The sequence below is a fragment of the Aplysia californica genome, unplaced genomic scaffold, assembly GCF_000002075.1.
Source record: "Aplysia californica isolate F4 #8 unplaced genomic scaffold, AplCal3.0 scaffold00131, whole genome shotgun sequence".
In the NCBI taxonomy this organism is placed as follows: domain Eukaryota; kingdom Metazoa; phylum Mollusca; class Gastropoda; order Aplysiida; family Aplysiidae; genus Aplysia; species Aplysia californica.
In genome coordinates, this window is record NW_004797401.1 from 1,008,319 (window position 1) to 1,027,757 (window position 19,439).

A 19,439-nucleotide genomic window follows, 5' to 3' on the forward strand; every position below is an offset into this window, starting at 1 on the left:
GTCACAAATTGCGATCCTTTTTTTTTTTCAACATGCGGAAAACACCAAACCTGGAGAGAGGCAAAAACGCGGCATGCGCACATCCGCTCGTAGCTTTCTACTTCCGTTCTTCTGTGCCTAGCGCTAGTTTCACATTATTGTGGAGCAACAGTGTCGATCCAGCATCGGGATATTGGTGCGCCGAGTTGTCATTGAAAACTGCGTAAATTCGAGAGAAATTGAAGCAGAATGCAAAAATAAAAGGAGCTGGAATGCGGAAGAAGCAGACGATGTGTGACTTGAAAAGTTCATTTGAAAATTGAACAAACCACTGTCTGCACTTTGTGTTTGGTGCTATAAAGAAATTGCTCAATACAGTTGCAAAGGTGTTGCCTCCTCGATCCAATACTGCTCTACATCGACGCAAAACAAATTTAAAGTGAAAGAAATCTTTTTATGAGAAACCAGTGGGCAACAAACACTGGATTTTTAGTCACCAAACTGTGTCAAATGCTTGTTAGTTAACTTAGTGTCTTGGATTTTTTTTTTTCAAATACATTTTAATTCAGCAGTGTATGCTGAATATGACACTTTTCCCTTCCAAAACCATAGGCCAGATGTTCCAGTACACTGCCTCTGGATCTCACTGGTTTTATTCCTGCCTTCGGAGAGTGCGCGTACGCCTTCGAAAGAATTTCATCATTTTTTGAAATTCCTGAGTGGCAGCTATGTTTGCTACAAAATCTGCCAATGTATCATTAATTTCAAAGCACTGAGCATTATTGTAAAGCACTCTGAGAGTATACAGATTCTCTTCACCTCACTACAGCAAATAATTGCAGACATCTGGTTCAATCTAAAGAAAGGGAGAAAAAAATGACATTCTGTTCAAGCATGTTGTATGCCTATTGGTTAACAAGCACACATATACAAATGCACATAAAAACAGTGACTAGCATAATAACATAAATATGATCTATAATCCATAAGTATGTAAAGTATGAGTGAGGGTTCTAAACATGATTGTGTTGTTCCGTTGGGATTATTTATTCAATCTCTCAGTCAAATGTACAGGTACTTACACAGAGATATAATGTATTTACAATAGCTCTCAACAAGGTAGTACATACGAGAATATCATTTACAAAATTAATTTGATCTGCCTTTTGGCCCAAAACTTGAGCTGTTGCCCTTAAAATCCGACAAAAATAATTCTACCAAATGATAAAGTAATTTGCTTTTGACAAAAACAATACTTTGTGAAAGCAGAAAATTTAAGAATTAAGAGACCCTGACCAGTCTGAGTCTGGCTGGCAAATAATTTGGTACCTCTGTGTGTCACAATTCGCTTTAGAGCATCACACTCAGCCCTAAAACTGAACAATCTGACTACAATAAACAGCCTTAACTCCTATCCTGCCTGTGCCAAATCTGTATGTCAACAATTTGGCAAGACGAAGCTCTGCTTCTGACAGCTGTTGCAAAAAAATCCCCAAAATAACTCCAAGTATACATTGTTTCTACCACACCGTAAAACAGAGTCAAAAGGAGTTGAACGTTTGTCTTACAAATAGCCACGGGAAAAGCCACAAGCCTTGGTATTTCAATTTGAATATGAAATGTTCATAAATAAATGGGAAACACTGTGGCTACAGGAACATAGCCTCCTGCTGAATCAGTAGAGTAGAAAAGGGAACAGACATTAAGTGCAGGAGAATTCGTCACAATAAAAAGCAATGAGTTCAAACAGGGAAAGATTTGATTACACTGGAATAAGTGGGGAAGTTCCATCGCTTTGAAGAGCAACTTAATAAATGCAAAACTGCGTAATGAAAACAAAACAAGCTCATACTTGATTGAAACGACACAAATGTGAGACATGATGATAGGCTAGTACTAGTACATTGGTGAAATGAGACTGCAAAACAGTAGAACTACGATTTTGGACATTAGGTCCTATGTTACAAATACAAACATATTGCACGTGCTCAGTCTCATAAAGCATTTCTCACAAGTCAGACTCGAGCAATATGCTGCGCACATTGCTATTCAAAGAGCTTATGCCAAGCCACATAAAATGTCAATTTGATATGCCTTTCACTTTTAGAGACCTAAAAAAGAAAATGAACACTTGGTACGATCAACCTTAGGGTAAACAATAAGTATGACTCAGTGACTGTTTTGGACTGAGATCAAAATATTTAAAGGAAGCATTTTATAGTACCCAGTTCAATATTTTTCACAACACCCTTCATTATTCATAAAGTGTTGCCTCTTCGCTTTGTTAGACATTCTCATTTTATCACCAACCATTCCCCCCCCCAAAAAAACAACAAAACAACCTCAACTAAACAAACAAAACAAAAAAAATCTCATACATTATACATGTTCAATTGTGACATTCTTTAAGTATTTTCCTGTTCTTCCAATAACAACATCTCCCAGACACCCGAATGTCCTCCCTGACTGAGCGACCCTTAAACAACCCATAGTCGTAAACGATACAGGGAAGTAACACAGACAGTAGTGGAAGCCCTTGACGATAGACAACACATCTCTCAATGGGAACTTGTCGTCATAGTACAAAAATGAAACAAACTTTTTCTTTGTTGAGTGTAGGCTATTCCCCACAAGACTCATATGACAAAACAATAACTCCCTTGGCTGGACTGTTCCTTTGAAAGAACCTTCTTTAACACTTTGCAGTCATACAGCCAGCAGTATAAAATACCCCATCTGGTCACCCAGCCAGGAGAGTGACTGCAACGGACTTATCGGAACTGGTGCAGAACTGTGACCGGAACGGTTAATTATCACAGGCGCATTATTGAGCCAAGTGACCGCAAAGCGTTAAAGACAGGGTCCATGTCAGAAAAACAAAAAAGCATCGATACTATTTATCAAGTATTACAGTGGAACTCGGATTCAACGAGGTCGTCGGGCCTGACCTAAAATCTTGTTAAATCCGAGAGTTCGTTATAGCAAACACGAGGTTTTGTGTAGATAATTACAGGCACTGAGTAGTGCCTGAAATTAGTGAAATGCCTGCATATTATGAGCTGTGTAAAAAAAAAAGACTGATTCGTTCAAATACACATGCCTGTGTCATCTCGATTGTTTACCAAAAAGTTGTGTTGCTGTGTAGAGCCTAGCATACGGCTACTTTAGATTCCATAGACCAGCGCACAATTCAGTACGTAGATCTACGTCAAGACTAGCTTATCATTGTAATACTGATCAGTTGCCGGGTGGAAAAGACTATGACGCGTTTGTATCTGCGACGTTCAACGCCTGGACCGCTAGTTCCCCCTCCCCCCGACACGCACACACAGCCACACGTGTTCAGGCTGCCCATCCGACCCCGACACACACCAGAGTAGTCACGTGCGCGTGCCAACAACACATGTGTTGGTATTTAAAAGGCCGCTGATTGGTCGCATGCAATCGGCTAATTGAATAATGGTTCACGATGCAGGTGCAATGAATGGTTTACGGGAATAGATAAGTTCGTTCTGGGAGAAAAATTAGCGAAGCCACGTTTGCGGGGGCTGTTCACCCTGGAAGCGACCTCGTTGAATCCGAGCTCGCTGATTTAAGTGCTCGTTGAATCCGGGCTACTTTTATTGATTTTAAAGAAGAAGAAAAATGGGGAATCTATCTCATCTCGTTGAATCCGAGTTCTCGTTAAATCCGAGTTCCACTGTATCATCAAACCTATATATTTTATACCACCAGCAAGCTGACTACACACAATGCACAGCACCCATTCGGTTTCTGCTCGATAATCTCTCTCCCACACACATCTGTGCGGGCTAGGCCTGGATCTCGTGCTTGTCGCCGCTTTTACTCCTCCCCTACCTTTGTCTTGTACATTACAGGCAGCATGTGTAGACATTCAGTATTTTTTTTTAACCCTACAAGTCAATCCTCTGGCCAATTTGGATAGTAGAGAATGTGCGTGCAATTTAATAATAGAACCTAACCAAAATGGCTGGAGATAAAAGGATACACACAAATATTTGAAGGAGTTAATACAAAAATACAAACTCAAACCACCACCCCTCCCCCGCAATAAACAGCAAGCGAAAGACATAAAACCTAAAAAAAAAAATATATATATATATATATTAGAGCATTGCAGTCAGTGAGAGACTATAAAATTATAAAACCACACGGGTTTTGAAAAAAACACACCAAATATCAGTCCTGGCACATTCACAGAAAAAGGATAAAATACAAAAAGAGATGAAAGTTTTACATACAAAGTAAAACACAATATCAGAGGCAACCCCACTTAATTTACTACCTTCATTTGTTTGGAAGATTGTGGTTTTTTTAATGAATACCTTCAAATGATATTATTCTTTCTGCAAGCAACAAAAAGTAGAAAAACTCTAATGCTGTTCTCTCGAAAATTTGTTTTGAAGTTGTTCTGTATGATGTTAGTTCAGGAGTAGACTCACAGGTTTGAACGAAGTAGACAAGACAATGATTTCAAGTTTTGAAAGTAACTTAAAAATTGTTTTTAAAAAAAACATTGCCTTGCTCAACCTATATTCAACCTATTTTAGAGTTACCATTGAAGTTCTTTCCCAGTCTACACAGAAAAGTCCATATTTTTCTATTAATACTGACTAAAAAGAAATGGAGGCTAACCACATTAGACTATCCACCTACCTGCTAGTTTTCTCCCTACATTTACCGACAATGAGAACTGAACAGCTAAATTCTTCTCTTTATCTCATACAAATATTTACAGCATCCTCAGAGTCTCACTCACTCTCACACAAAACAGAGAAAGTTTCATTTCTTACATGAACAAACAGACATGATGGGGCTGTAAGGATCAAGGCAAAGGATAAATTAATAAACAAGAATATAACAAAGTACTGTACTGTATACTATATAGGAACATGACAACTATTTTACATTAACTCAAATATATGTAATCATTAGTGGGTCCTGAGCCAAAAACAGACTTAGACCTTGTGTAGCAGCTACCATTATATATGAAAATATAGTAAAACTTGGGATAGAAACAGACAACCAAGCCACTCTGAAAACTTGCCAGAGATACCAAGGACATCATCTTGGGACAGTCAAAAACTGTGAACTGCCTGAGGGATTGCTCCTCTCCCTATCACAGTCTCTGTCCCGGATGATGTAACACCCCCCCCCCCCCCCCCCCCACTCCCCAACATCCCTGCGAGCCCATGGGAAATTAACAATCATAAACCCCCCCCCCCCAATATGTGCCAGTTCAGGACCAATTGCCTCAGTTCATTTTCCCTGTGACCAACTAATATGAACTAATTGCTGAACATGTCCACACTGGTGGAAAAAATGTGATCATATAATCAGTTCTGAACAGCCGAAGCAATCCATCCGATATACCTCACACACATTACAGACACAAAATCCTTAAATTCATTTACAACAATTAGGGCTCAAATTAAGACTTGATCAGAATTATAAAACACGAATTTGATCTTTTCTTCTCCTATCTTTCGTTCCCATCTTCCTGATCAGAGTATGCACCAGCAACAGACTGTTGTCTTTATGTTTTCCCCTTGTCTCCAGTCACAGGTGCTTGTTTTTCCACTCTTTTTTACCTCGCTCTGCCTGAAGACCCTGTGGCATTTTTCCGTCTGGCGGCCAACATGTCGTAAAACGGGTTGTCATTTATACTCGCCCTGAAAGCAGAAGAGAACGGCATGTTCTTTTAATTTAAAAAAAAAAAAAAGAAGAGATGAACATCTGACTTATTCATTTTTCATAAAAACATTGAAACTTGAAGTCAAATGACAAGGCACATGTAACTTTCTTAAGTCCCAAGACAAAGGAGACAAACAGTATATCCTGTACTGAAAACGTTCATGGAAGTTGGAATTTTGAATGTCACATTATAAAGCACTTGTGTTGACAGCAAGCTTCAAGGAGCAAAAACATGTTGCAACTACAATCTAGCACACACATAGCGAAACACACACATGTATCTCTTTGTGTTTAAAACATGTTCATAGTGAAATTCATTCAAAACAAAAATAATTTCAGCGTTCCACCCATTTCACTATGTGCCTGAGAGACTATTATTCCTTGCTTGAACTTGAAGTAATAACTTACATAATTCGTGAAATTACACAAATCTATTTTTACAATACAAAACTCCCAAGCTAATCTATCATGATGTATGAGAGTACTTAATCTTGATTTGAACAATATTTTTCAAAGCTACAGAGTAGTTAACCATATATGTGTCACGACGTGGTGGAATCAGGCGCTCCTTAATTTTTGGGCATGTGGAGTTATTGGTATCATCTTAAAACTTGTTCAATTGTTTTGCTATAGCTAAAAAAAAGCCCATTTATCTTGAATAGAGGTCAAGATATTTGAGACTGAAGAAGGTTGTGTCGCTTGGTTTCAAAGGCAGAATTAACGAGAAAACGGCTGCCAAAGTTTGGTTATTTCCATAGCTTGATAGTCCATGGAAACAGAAAGCTTACATTTTTTGTGCCTTTAATCAAAGTTTTTCAGTGAAATCCACCCAGAAATATGTTGTTTATTGGACAACAATGGTGTAAAGCTAAAAAAAAAACAAAAATCCCATAAAAATTACCAAACTGGCAGAAAAATGCCAGTTCCTTCATTTTCATTATTTAGACGAGCGCCTGATTTCACCATGCTGCCTCACATATCAATTATTTAGCAAAACTTGACCTATCATTTCACCATGAACTGTGAAAGATAATTAAAATATTGCCTTTCTGAAATCAACAATTATAAATGAAACAATTCAATATTCAACTATACAAATAATGTCAGCAAAGTTATCGCTTTTAAGAAAATAATAAAACTGGAGGAGTGCATCTCTATACAAAACACAATCTATTACGCTACGACAGTAAGTGTACTCAATCCCCCATCAAGCCACTAGGATGAGAGGAAAAATAATTCCAATTCTAAAAAGCAGGAGAAAACTTCTGACCATGCTCCAGCTCAAACCCCAGCCCCCAACAACCAACAACAAGCCCCACACTGGCCTCAGGGCACTTCTCTAGAACATCTGACTTTAATGAATAAACAGGTAGGCCTACAGTTGGTCAAGTGTAATCACCTCACGCTGTTGATCCATTCATCCTTCTCCTCCACTGAGGCAGCTGCCATGCGGTACACATTGTGGCGACCTGGAATATAAAAGAAAGTTTAATTTCCTTCCCCACATTTAAGTGTGTAACCCCCCCACTCCTTACACGCCCTCCGTTTTGAGTTCCTAATGGTCTATGAAAACAAACCTGCTTATAAATTGTTTTTTCTATGGACACTGGAAAATTTCTCGGTCAATACATTAAGGAGAGACTGATAAAAAGCAACACCATACAGGTAATAACAATCAAAACCTGACATGGAAAAATACAGTTGCTATTGATGATGATGATGACATAGAAATTTGCAATGCACTGCCAAAATCAGTTACCCACAACAAAGCTTTCAGTTAAAAGTGAGTGTGCTAAATAACTGTAGAAAATTTAATGTAAACAAATGCTGGGGGAAAAGCATGTTATAAAATCCATGTCAACCTTAAGAAAACTTAGGAAGAATAATTTTAGGTATAAAAAAAAGTGGATTGTTGGGTTTTTTTTCACTAAAGTTACATAGGCAAATAACAGCACTGAGTCACAAGTGATGTCATTACATCAAGAACATAAGATAAAGAGCAGTCTTATCCTTTTCAAAAGACAGTTTGTCTTGCAGCAGCTGACAGTGACAATAAAAGACAAACACACTAGTAACATAAACAATATGCAGCAAACATACATGTACCAGTAATGTGTCACTCGCACCAACTCCAAATCTCAAACTCTCACTTGGTCATTCAAACCATAAAAAATACAACTGTAGCAATAATTCAGAAAAACCAGCCCACCTATTCCTCTAAAAATCAATCTCACCTTCCACCACCTTTCCGTCCGAGTCAACTTTGCAGGCTTTGATAATCTCTGAACTCCCAGCTGAGAAAAGTTCAAAGCAGTTGGGTTTTGTCTTCTCATTGGACACCTCTCGCACTTGTATGTTCTCTAGAGGTATGATACCCTTTGGCTCTTTGTCCTTTGGAGTGGATACAAATGACTGGATGTAAGATTCATGTACATAAGATAAGATAAACAAGATCAGATCAGATAAATCTTTATTGTCCAGGTGCTGGCACAATGGTTTGGTGTTTCATCACACACACATATGCACACACACACACACACACACACACACGCACGCACGCCAACTCATACACCCTTACACACACAAACTCTCAACAACACATATCTGTGCACATACACATATAATAGTATGCTTGCACTCGCAAACAGACTAATAGTCACACGCATAAGAAAGGTCAAGTTTATAGCATGCTGCAGTAAAATATCCACATATCAATTTAACGCCCTGCAAGATGCTTATGTGCCATTTGAAAGTAGTTGATATTTGACCCTGTGGTATGTGTCCCTGTGGGACGCTCAATCTTAAAAACAATCAGGAAACGACAACTGCAGTTTTTGGGACACCTGAATAGACATAAGGGTCTTGAACATCTAGCTCTCACTGGCAAAATTGAGGGCAAGCGAGGCAGGGGTAGGCCCAGAACAACATACTTAGGGAACCTAAACAAATGGGTAACAAGGAAAAATCAGGGAAACGTAGCTTTTCTGAGAGCATCCGAGCAAAGGAATGAATGGAAAATCATGATCGCCGATGTCTGTCGCAGATCTGGCACTGGATGATGATGATGATGGTATGTGTACAGAAGCAAAAAAGGAAGCTAGGAGGATGGAGATACAGAAGCAACAAACCAAAGTATATAAAACTCATTTCCAGTTGGGTATGGATTCTCATCTGTCCTTCCACCTCCTGCTGGTGGGTAGTGGATTAATGTGCGTGATGGCTTGAGCAAATCATGAGGAACATGAACAGTATTTAACTGAGATACAGCTCAAAAATTGGTTTTAAAAAACCTGAGATCTTTTCATACATTACCTGGGAGTGGCACCCCCACCTCCATCCCAAGCAAACAAACAAAAAAGAATAACAACAACCAAATCAAAATATATTCCGTGATCTCCTGTATACAGTGGTATTTCCTGGTAACTACTAAACATAATATGATGAGAGAACAACTTGATTTTGAGAGATCAGCGCCACTCCTAGGTTTAGACTTGATACTGCAGTCCACTGCCTTAGAATTACAAAGTTTTATTTGATATTTTTGGCAGTTTTCAGTTACTAAGACCATGAGGTCAAAAATCAAATGTTCTATCTGCTCTATCGAAATCGTAAAAATATTCGGGGTCATTATCAAGAAATTCAAAGAATTGCAATCGAAGAAGCTTGACATGTTGTGAAACTCCAAATTTTTAAACGCCAGATTTCTTAAAACTAAGTATGGACAAATAGGACTTTGTAATTCTGGGGTAGGAGTAGTCAAGCCATTTTACACAGTTGGCTGAGAAGTAAATCACAGGAAATTTGACTTGATGAACTTATCTTTCGGGCATAGTGCAGCAACCTAGATAAGGCCCACTTTAAGGAAGAATTTTATTCTAGAAAGCCCACACTCCTTTACAGTGACATCTGGAGCGATTACTGCAATCCAACCATCTTCCACCCTTTAAACACAGCATTAATTTATCTTAACTCTGCTAAAAATCAACACCTTATAATAACTGTGGAAGAGCAAGCCTTACATATATATAAAAATAGCTAAAACAAATGTCTGACACAGTATGAGTCCTTTCTGATGTCCAGACTTACCGTAGTATATTGAAAGTAGTACAGGCAGTTGTCGTTCAGGATGAACCAGCGGCGCTTCCAGCTCTTCACTCTGCCACCTGGCAGAAACAAAAGGCAAACAAAATTGCTTCAACAAGACAGTGTACTCAACTAATACGCCACACGATAAACAGGCAAAATTATGTTATTATCCATTCATCATCTTTATACAAGACGCAACCCACCAACATTTTCGAAGGGGACTGATTCAGATGCACAAGTAGTAAAGTTTACTAGCTCGTTTAAAAAAAAAATCGCTTCTTAAAGTTTAAAGCTATACATTGCACAAAACACAGAATATGTGATCTCAAATGTGAAAAACATGAGTCGCCACCTTCCCAAATATCTACTGACCAAAAAACCACAGGCTTACAATTAATTGTAATTGACTGAAAGCAAAAAGAAATATGACCAGCCTAATCAAAAGTGACTTCAACTGACATGAAAGAAACAAAAACTCAGAACAAGAATCCAAAAAGACAGTCAGAATGATTTATACGTTTGGCCATTTGTATCGTTTTGGCTCCCATGGGAATCAACCATTCCACTTTGTAGTCTGGATTTGACCATGCCTGATTTTACTCTCAACTTTAACAAAGTAAACATTGCAAGGGTCAATTTTTTTAAAAGCCTAACAAATGCACCTGTCAATAACAACCAATTTAATATCTAAAATGCTTTTCTTTACAACACATGCTCCTTAATTAAACATCAATGGGCACATTTACAACAATACAAAACTGCTGATTTCTAAATCTATAAATTTTCAACAGAAAAAAAGGAACTGCTCTTTTTCAACCTTTATCAGCAACGCTCACATTTTGACTGATGACCATGTACATATTAAAATAAGTTATTCGTTTCCATAGCTTCACTTATAACCCCCCCCCCCCTATTCTAAACACTCCTTTATAATAAAAAATATAATTAAACATAAAACATCACCCATAAAAAACACAATAGTGGCGGACAGCTACAAAACAGCCATGCAAATCAAAGTCTCATCTTGAAAGGCAGTGAAGCCCAAAGTTCTTCATGCTAGCATCAAGCATCCTACATCAGCTAGGATGACCGTGCACTAAAGAAATCATGAGAGGCGGCCTCAGCATGTACCCAAACAGCATCTTAAGCCGCAACATAACCAACACTTGACAGCACCAAACAGTTTTGTTGCCAAACACTTTTGTTGATGCTACGAGCCTTTAGAATAAGCAATGGCCAAAATTTTAGAGGGGAACAGTGAAAACTGGGATGCCAATACTGAAGAGGGAGATTCTATTCAAAGACTATGACTCACTGCAGGGAAAGGCAAGAACATGGACTGAAAGGAAAGCCGTAAGAACTTCCTAAAAAGCCCTTCCAATTTTCACAATTTTGTTAGAATCTTTTACACCTTGAAATCTGAGCCATGTACTTCAGTTGTCACATGACTTTCTTATGTGTTAAAGAGAAGAACATCGACAAGGCACCCATCATTTTGTGCTTAAAAATGAAAGACAATGAGATAGCAAAGAAGTAGGATCTTTAGTGGCACTGTCTACTATCCACTTGCCAATATGTGGTTATCACTGTACTGACTCAACATAAGCAGCATCATAACTTTTCAGACGCTGATTAGACCTTCGACTTCTAATTTCATTTCATTTGAGTCAACAGTTAATGATTTTCAAATTTCCACTAAAGAATAAAATGAAATAAAAATTTTACTTTCACCATTATCTGTTTCCAACAGCAGACAAGAAGTGATAATAAAACAGAACTGATGTCTTTCTGAACTTTCAGAAACAGAACTTACCCAAAATGAGTACAGAAAGAGCTTGAAGGATTTTAAGGACAAACAACATATCAACAACGTGTTGTAATAGTAATATGCAGAAAAAACAACAACCCCTCAGTCTCATACATAAATACAAAACATATTAATTCTTTTAAAAAATAACAAGCTCTTTACATATGAAGGAATTTGAAATTCACTAATGCAGGAGATACAAAAAATGTACAAAATTCTTCATATGCAGCTTGCAGGTGCGTTCCATTATAAAGTGCGTGGTCCACATAACAGAACTAAGACACGGAGCAGAAGCTAAAGCAGAGGTTGGAGACAGTAATACCCTTAAACAATCATCTGCTTATGCATCTGTCACTAAACTGAAGCAGGAAAATCATTCAAATGCATTTGCATATGCACAACTATACACGAAACACCAGTTGAAAAAAATAAATCTATCAACATTCAAGGCATTCAGCTAAGCTACGAAATCAAATATCTCAAATGGTTTTGCAGATTTTGGCAGATGCATTATCAAAAAGCATAGGAAAATCTACAAAATTAGTCTCAAACACTTACTAATTTTAGGGACACCTAATATGACAAGAAAATAAAAAAAGGAACAAATAAAAAAAAGGCTGATGCTTTAAGCTCTCAAAAAACAAGCCACAAAAGTCTGTTGCAAAATCGTAATCATTGTTAGTGTTTAGTTCAATCAGTGGGGGTCGCAGAAAATGAAGACGAAGAAAGAAGTATAATCAGCCCCTAGCAGTAGCAGTGAGTCTCAAATTGTCTAAAATTAGTAACAAATAGCAAACAAACACTTCCTATCCACAGATGAAATCAAATGTAGACAAACAAAAACGTAAAGTTGAAAGCAAAGACACAATGTAGTTAACAATTTCAGATATTTCTAAATGGTGCGTGTAATAGCACTCCTTTTTGAGTTATGAAATTGATGGTTTTATAATTATAAAGAGGGATGGGTTTTTTCAAGCATTATTATTATCAATATCTTTTTACTGTTTCATTTTTGGGGAAGGAAAAACAATTGGTTCTCTTGTACCAAAGAAAAGTATCAACAACAATACCTAAAGCAAGGAATCAATAAACGCAAAGTTTATAAATTGCACACACATCCTGCAAGTATTTGGCATAAGGACTATGGTGCAAAGAGAGTACCTAAAAATATCAAAGTTGCTTTGCTTCCAACTTTGAGTACAACAATCAGACCCGCCACTCGACAAATGTTCTTTCTTACCTTGCTTCATGAGCCAGCCCTCCTTCACGGGATTGAAGAAAGTGTGCATCAAATCATTGCCATCGTCCTCCGGTATTTTAAACGGTTCTTTCTTGATGTTATCGTACAGATTCTGTCAATAATGTTTTATAATTTTCATTAAAACTTTACTACCCCATGCATGTCAACATTGGTGGAGTACAGTAACTTAAAAGAAAACAGGATGTTATACTTAATAGAAACAAACCCCCCCCCCCCCCCCAACTATACATTAGACACACCTTGAGAACCAAAAATTTCAAATATAACAACCACATGCTGGTGTGGTTTGTAAAACAGACATCTCATTTATAGTAATGATAGATAGAGGATAACTAGAATTTCTTATATGAATAGCTTTACAGGTATCGGTTCACAATTTTAGGACATAAAATAAAAACTATTCTATCTTACTGAAAAGATGGTTCATGTTGTTTGAGTGTAATCAAATCCAACCCTCTGAAGCCACACCCTCCTACCAATACAACCAGGGCCTAGAGAACAGCCACCATATTCTGCACTTGCTTCATAACACAAAGAGGACAGACGTGGCAATATGCCACATCACTGGAGAGAAAACTGTAGGGCAGGCTCAAGGGACTGAAGCCAACTGCAGTTTGCGTGCACCACTAGATTGACTGCTAAACTGTCACTCATTGAGAACAAAGAAAAAGATGCGACTTTCAAGGGCCTGAAACTCTTGGGGGAGGGAACCTAGGAGACAAGAAAGCTGCAGGTAGCAGCACTCACAGTGAGCAACTCCTCCGGTAGGTTGCCTCCGTCGTTGATGCCCCGGTTCATCTGGATGAACCTCTCTGTGGTGGGTTTGTCCTTCACACTGGGGTTGTGCAGGCTTGTGTTCAGCATGATGATGGCAAACGACAGCACATAGCATGTGTCTGGAAAAAACAAAACGAGACAACTTTGAAAAACTCCAATGTTTTAGAAATATGCACATTAACTGTAAGTCTTTCATAATGCATTCAACGGCCAAAATTAACCCATTAATCAAGTCCTTTGTAAGACATGAACAATTAGAGATAGATCTAGATAAGAAAATATTTCTATCCAATTGTTAATTCATTCGTTTCATATTATTTTCGGCTTGTGGACGAATTTTTTTCGGGAGGGGAAATGAGATGGTGACTAGTGAGCAGTTCACAAGTCTTTGGGGCCACAAATTCAAATAAATATCAACATATTATACACCAAAAATCCACTATGGTATGTAGAATACATCTGTTATATTTATTTGTGTATTTTTTATCTTTGGTTATTGTAAGAAGGAATTATGCAACACAATTTTGCTTGGATGCAGATAAAATGTAAAAATATATAACTAATAATCTTTGGTGAAACTCAAAAAATTTGTTTGCACCTAGTCAAATGATACATCAAAATAATGATAAATGAATATATAACAGGAAAAAAAATTAAATATCTGCAGTTATTTACATACATTCCATAAAATTTGTACATTTGGATCATAGCATCCGAAATTGAAAATATAAAAAATATTTTTATAATCTTGAAAAAAGGACAACATGCATTCACAAACAGAAAAAACACTTGCATCTTTCATGAAATTATTCAGAATTGCATTTGGAATAAACCTATACATGTCTTGAGAGGTACTTTTTGTGTAATTTCACCAAAAAGTAGTGATTTTGGGGAGAAAAAAATATTTTGACAATTTAGATCTAGAACTAGACTTAGATCTAGCACTGAAAAATATCGATTTCTCAATAACAGATCACTTTCAGTCCAATAATATCAATATTCTAAAAAAGAGTCCTACATTTCTTTAGTGAGCAATATAATGATACATTTTGTTGTATATAAGTCAAGGGTCTCAACTCAGAATTCTAAAAAAGGAGGAACTTTTCGGGTGATTGCCACAGAAGCCCATTTTCGCGAAACATCCATTATTATTTTATTGTTGAACCCTAGAATGCAGAAATAAAAACCATCAATTATCAAAGCAATTTTATTTCACACCAATATGAGGGTTTGGGAGATAATTTCAAGTAAGAGTCAAGTACCAAATATTTACAATCTTGATTACGTACAGAAAGTGGTGGCGCCTGGGGTCTTGTGCGACTTATTTACATTTTCCCTTCATCATATTTGCCTGTATATATAAATTATATAAAAATGAATCTTGTTTTGAGCCCAGAACCAGAATATCGACCGTCATGATTCATTATATATAATATATATAACTCAAAGTAGAGTAGAATAGCCCAAGTAGACCTATTCAGTGAGAGGGGTGTAAGAACTGTGGGAGGGCAAGAAGCAGTGAAACTGAAAGTGTGCGAATCTTGAACAGAAAGTTAAAGTATAGAGATCTAATTTACTGTCACCAATCCAATGAAACGCGAACACTTAGGCCCCTAAGTTCCATAACACGCTTACAAGTTACGAAGGTTCCCGATTTCACACAAGGCCTGCACCAAAGCACAATTTACTTTGCAGAGAGCTGAAGTAGTAATCAAAATTCTATACATAAAACATTTATTTCCATTTTCAGTTTCTTTTTGCCATCTGGTATTGCGTCCAGCCCTCCCCCAATCCCCGAGTGCGTCTTTAAAAAAAAATAATAATCCCCCCCCCCCCATCTTGATTACGTACAGAAAGTGGTGGCGCCTGGGGTATTGTGCGACTTATTTACATTTTCCCTTCATCACATTTGCCTGTATAAATAAATAATATAAAAATGAATCTTGTTTTTGAGCCCAGAACCAGAATATCGACCGTCATGATTCATTATATAGTTCTGCACTTCGCAGCGCTCAAAACGCACGCAGGTTCATTGACCGGTCACAATGGCGAGCCCGACAAGATGCTTGTATAACTTTCTTTTCTTTTTTTTTTTTTGTTGCCCCCCACAAGTGACAGCACAGTGACAAATATTGATTTGTTTTCATGGCGACACCACGTTTTCAATGCCGAACAGTCAATATTACTGACAAATTTCTGGGTAGTAACGAAAGCGAAAGTAGATCTTGATTTTCCAGTCGAGCATTGGTGACACAATTCCGCCTGCCGCCAAAGCCGCCAATTCGCATGAAACGTACTCTCAGAGCCGAATTAATATTACAATCGCGACCGACAGAAATGAACTTAAAGACGTTATTGGATTTGGTTTTCAAATATTCGAGATCTTTTTTGTATTTTCCCGGGTCTCTGCGATTTTTTTTAAATTTCCAGGGCCTGGCAGTCACCCTGCTCCCAACAACTCTCTTTTTCATTGGCCTGTTGTCGCGGTTGCGGAGTTTAGCGGGGGGAAATGGCGGTAGCGGAAATCCGCTAAATAGCGGACTATTGAGACCCATGATAAGTACTAAGACTGGTGTCTGGGCTATAATTTTGGAATCGCGATAAAACAAAGTCACATAAACTTCGAAATCGCGATTCAAAACGGAATCTAAATCTCCAAACGTTTGACCCCGAAGTCAATGTTATATTGTAACCTTTATTTTAACATGGATATGTGAATTAGAATAAAATTAAAGCTAGAATCATAGATCGGTTCTCGAGCCCGTACGGAAGGCACTTTCGCCGCGCCGTAGCGAAAGAATTAATTAAAATATAGCAACTTTCATTCTCTTAATAAATTACCGGATGTTAACTGTACATTCTCCAATTCAGCAATCTGAAATAAACTACTTTTATTCACATTATCTCATAAACAGGGTAAAAGCAATCAGACCTTTTTGTCTTGTTCAGTCCACTTGGACTTCTCTTACGGTGCCCTATAATAAAGTAAAACAGTCCATGAGAAACAGATCACATGCTCTATGATTTACCTTGTTAACATTTCTATTGGATTTTCCACAAAATTTTTTAAACTTTTAAGCGTAAAGCAGAAGAAACTGGCAAGCAGAAATCCATCCTTCAACAAGAAGTTCATGAGACTGTGCTTATTACCTGTGTTGACGAAGACACCGGAGTTGAGAGAGCAGTAGCGCTCTGCAAAACATTCCATCATCCTGTCAATCTTCTGTGCTTCACCGGGCAGGCGGAAGCTCCATAAGAATTGTCTAAGTGTGAATGAAATGTGACAGAGAGTTTAGTGGGATGAAATTAAGCACATCAATACAATAACAGTCATTTAGGTACTGTAAAAAGCAAAACGTAGAGACAGAAACAAAAGAGTGACAGTCAGAATCTACCAGTAGTATCAGCCAATCACCTGCGCAGAAAGATGGTACTCATTCAGTTGCAAGAGGCCCCCAAATCAATGAAGATGGTAGTTTATTTTGAACATGTGTGTGCGTGTGTGTGGGTGTGATTGCGCCCCCCCAAAAAAAAGTCTGAATATGAGGTCATTACTTTCATCTTTCTCTACTTTACCTCAGAGCCTGGACAAGAATCATGTCGGTGAACTCATGAAGATTCACAAAGGCCTTCAAGACTGCAACATTGAAATCATTTCTGTGAAGAGAAGAGAAAAACATGTGTTTTATTTTCATATGACCAGATGCTTGCACACTGGAAATAAAAAATTACGATGAACACTTAGACCTTGGAGGTACAAATGTTACATTAGCTTTTGATGACATTGTACTTGAAAGCTGATTGATACACGAAGTTGCATGTGCAAACAAAGACAGTTAAATGACACAAATAATATGTGGTTTAACAGAAAAACAGAGGCTGAGAATAACAACGTTCTGACAGATTTTAAAACGGATTTCAGTGAAATATAATGGGTGGGGGGCCTGGAAAAAACCCTTTCCTTATGATAAATTAGAACTCAATCACACACGTCACGATACACATAAATATGAAATTAATTCTTGAAATTATTCAAAGTCACCGATTAGTACTACATTGCAAGATGACGATTTGAAATTAAGCAAATAAAATGTAAGCAAACAAATATCACCACGATGACAACTAGTGACCTGACATTCAAAGTCGGAGACCAACACTCTCCCCCATCCCCTCCTCCCAACCCAGACACCCTTAAATCAGCAGTGCAGGCCCCTTCAACACGTACTAAAAGAATTAAAAGCAAAAAAAAAAGAAGAAAATTGTCAACAGAGGAAGACCAACCTCTCCCCCAGATAATCCCCAATGGCCGTCTTGTTGAGCCCTTCACCCTGGAACAGGAAGCGTGCCACGTCCTCGGCTGTGTTCTGCAGCAGGCCATGCTCAATCAGGTACTCGATACCCTGCGGACAAAGCGGATCCAAAAAAACCCATTGAAAGCCTGCCTGTAGTGGGGTTTCACATAATAATAATAATAATAATAATAACAACAATAATAATAATAATAACAATAGTTATAACACATTGCATTTATACAGCGCTCTATTCCCTACGGGTATAACCTCTAAGCGCTTTACATCAATCACAGGATCACTGATAAGTAAAAATTCATTCACACAGGATAAAATATTTCACAGTAACAACCACATGAAGAAGAACTACGATACAATAAAGGGTGATCAGGTGTTTTATACCTTGGGGATATGAAGTATTATGAAGGGTTCAAAGAGAAATGTTCATTGTACTTTTTCAAATAAATCATGTTGAGAATCTTGGGCAATGAGAAGACTGGAAGCAAATTATGACAGTCTCCCCCCCCCCCAATAGGGTGTCACCTGCTCCACAATATCTTGAGCATAGATCGAGACGTGTCTCCGCATAGATGTTTCCACGGAAGCCAAAGAGGATTCCCCCCCTCCCTCTTCCAACTGACAAATGACTCACATTTTAGAGTAGTGGCCTTCGCTTTCATTCTCTGTCTACAAGAAACGTCCGTCCCTGGAACTCTCTACAAATCACCCCTTACAAATAGCATCTCACACTCTTTTTCTTAACAGCTGTTTCTGAAATCGAAGAGCAGCCCATGGTACATAACAATTTTGTTCAACGTTAAAATAGCGGATAATCAGATATTCGATACAATGGGAAGGATTTCAAGGCTAAAGCAATTGAGTATTGTTCAGCTTAGAGTTATGGTCAGGGTAACCAAGTTAAGTCACGCATTTACTTGGAATAGGGGAAAAAAAACGTCACTGGCAGCAAAACAAAACAAAACAAACAACCCCCCCCCCCAAAAAAAAAACAACTAAAAAAGTCTCCACAACCATGACAAAAACTACAGCGGAAGACATCTACCAAAATAATCGTAACAGCAAAAAAGGCTCGGTTCAATGTTGTGTTTTGGGGGACAGGTATAGTACACGTATTTTCACATTTGTTTTAGTCGTATCGGAGAAGAACATCAAATTCAGACGTCTCGCATCTTAAATAGCCCACAAGATTATTTCAGTGTTGCAAGGGGGCGATGACTCTAAGCAGTTTTTCACAAATTTGCCAAAACAACAAGAACAACAAAAGCAGTTTAGTTCTAGTAAGAGTTTTACGGCACTTGAGACACAATAAGATCATATAAGTGCCGAAGATTAGAGGTGTTACAAAAAAGTAACAAACACAAAAAGGAGGAGAGATCAGGACGATAGATGTTAGGTAGGAAAGAAGGAGCAAACCACATCAGAGCATCCGCCAACCACCCACTCAACAACAACAACAACAACAACAACATCATCATCATCAGCAGCAATTACAATGAAAAATAAA

General features: G+C 37.9%; 1 protein-coding gene across 1 annotated transcript in view; it reads right to left on the reverse strand.

Moving 5' to 3' along the window:
* Positions 1-5,474: 5,474 nt before the first annotated feature.
* Positions 5,475-19,439, reverse strand: part of LOC101858484 (cytohesin-1) — a gene marked incomplete in the record, with an annotated part of 72,932 nt that continues 58,967 nt past the window's right edge. The window contains 9 exon segments of the mRNA XM_013081459.2: positions 5,475-5,672; positions 7,094-7,163; positions 7,929-8,085; positions 9,781-9,857; positions 12,828-12,939; positions 13,596-13,744; positions 16,776-16,888; positions 17,202-17,282; positions 17,907-18,025. Coding sequence (XP_012936913.1) covers positions 5,588-5,672; positions 7,094-7,163; positions 7,929-8,085; positions 9,781-9,857; positions 12,828-12,939; positions 13,596-13,744; positions 16,776-16,888; positions 17,202-17,282; positions 17,907-18,025 — 963 coding nt within the window.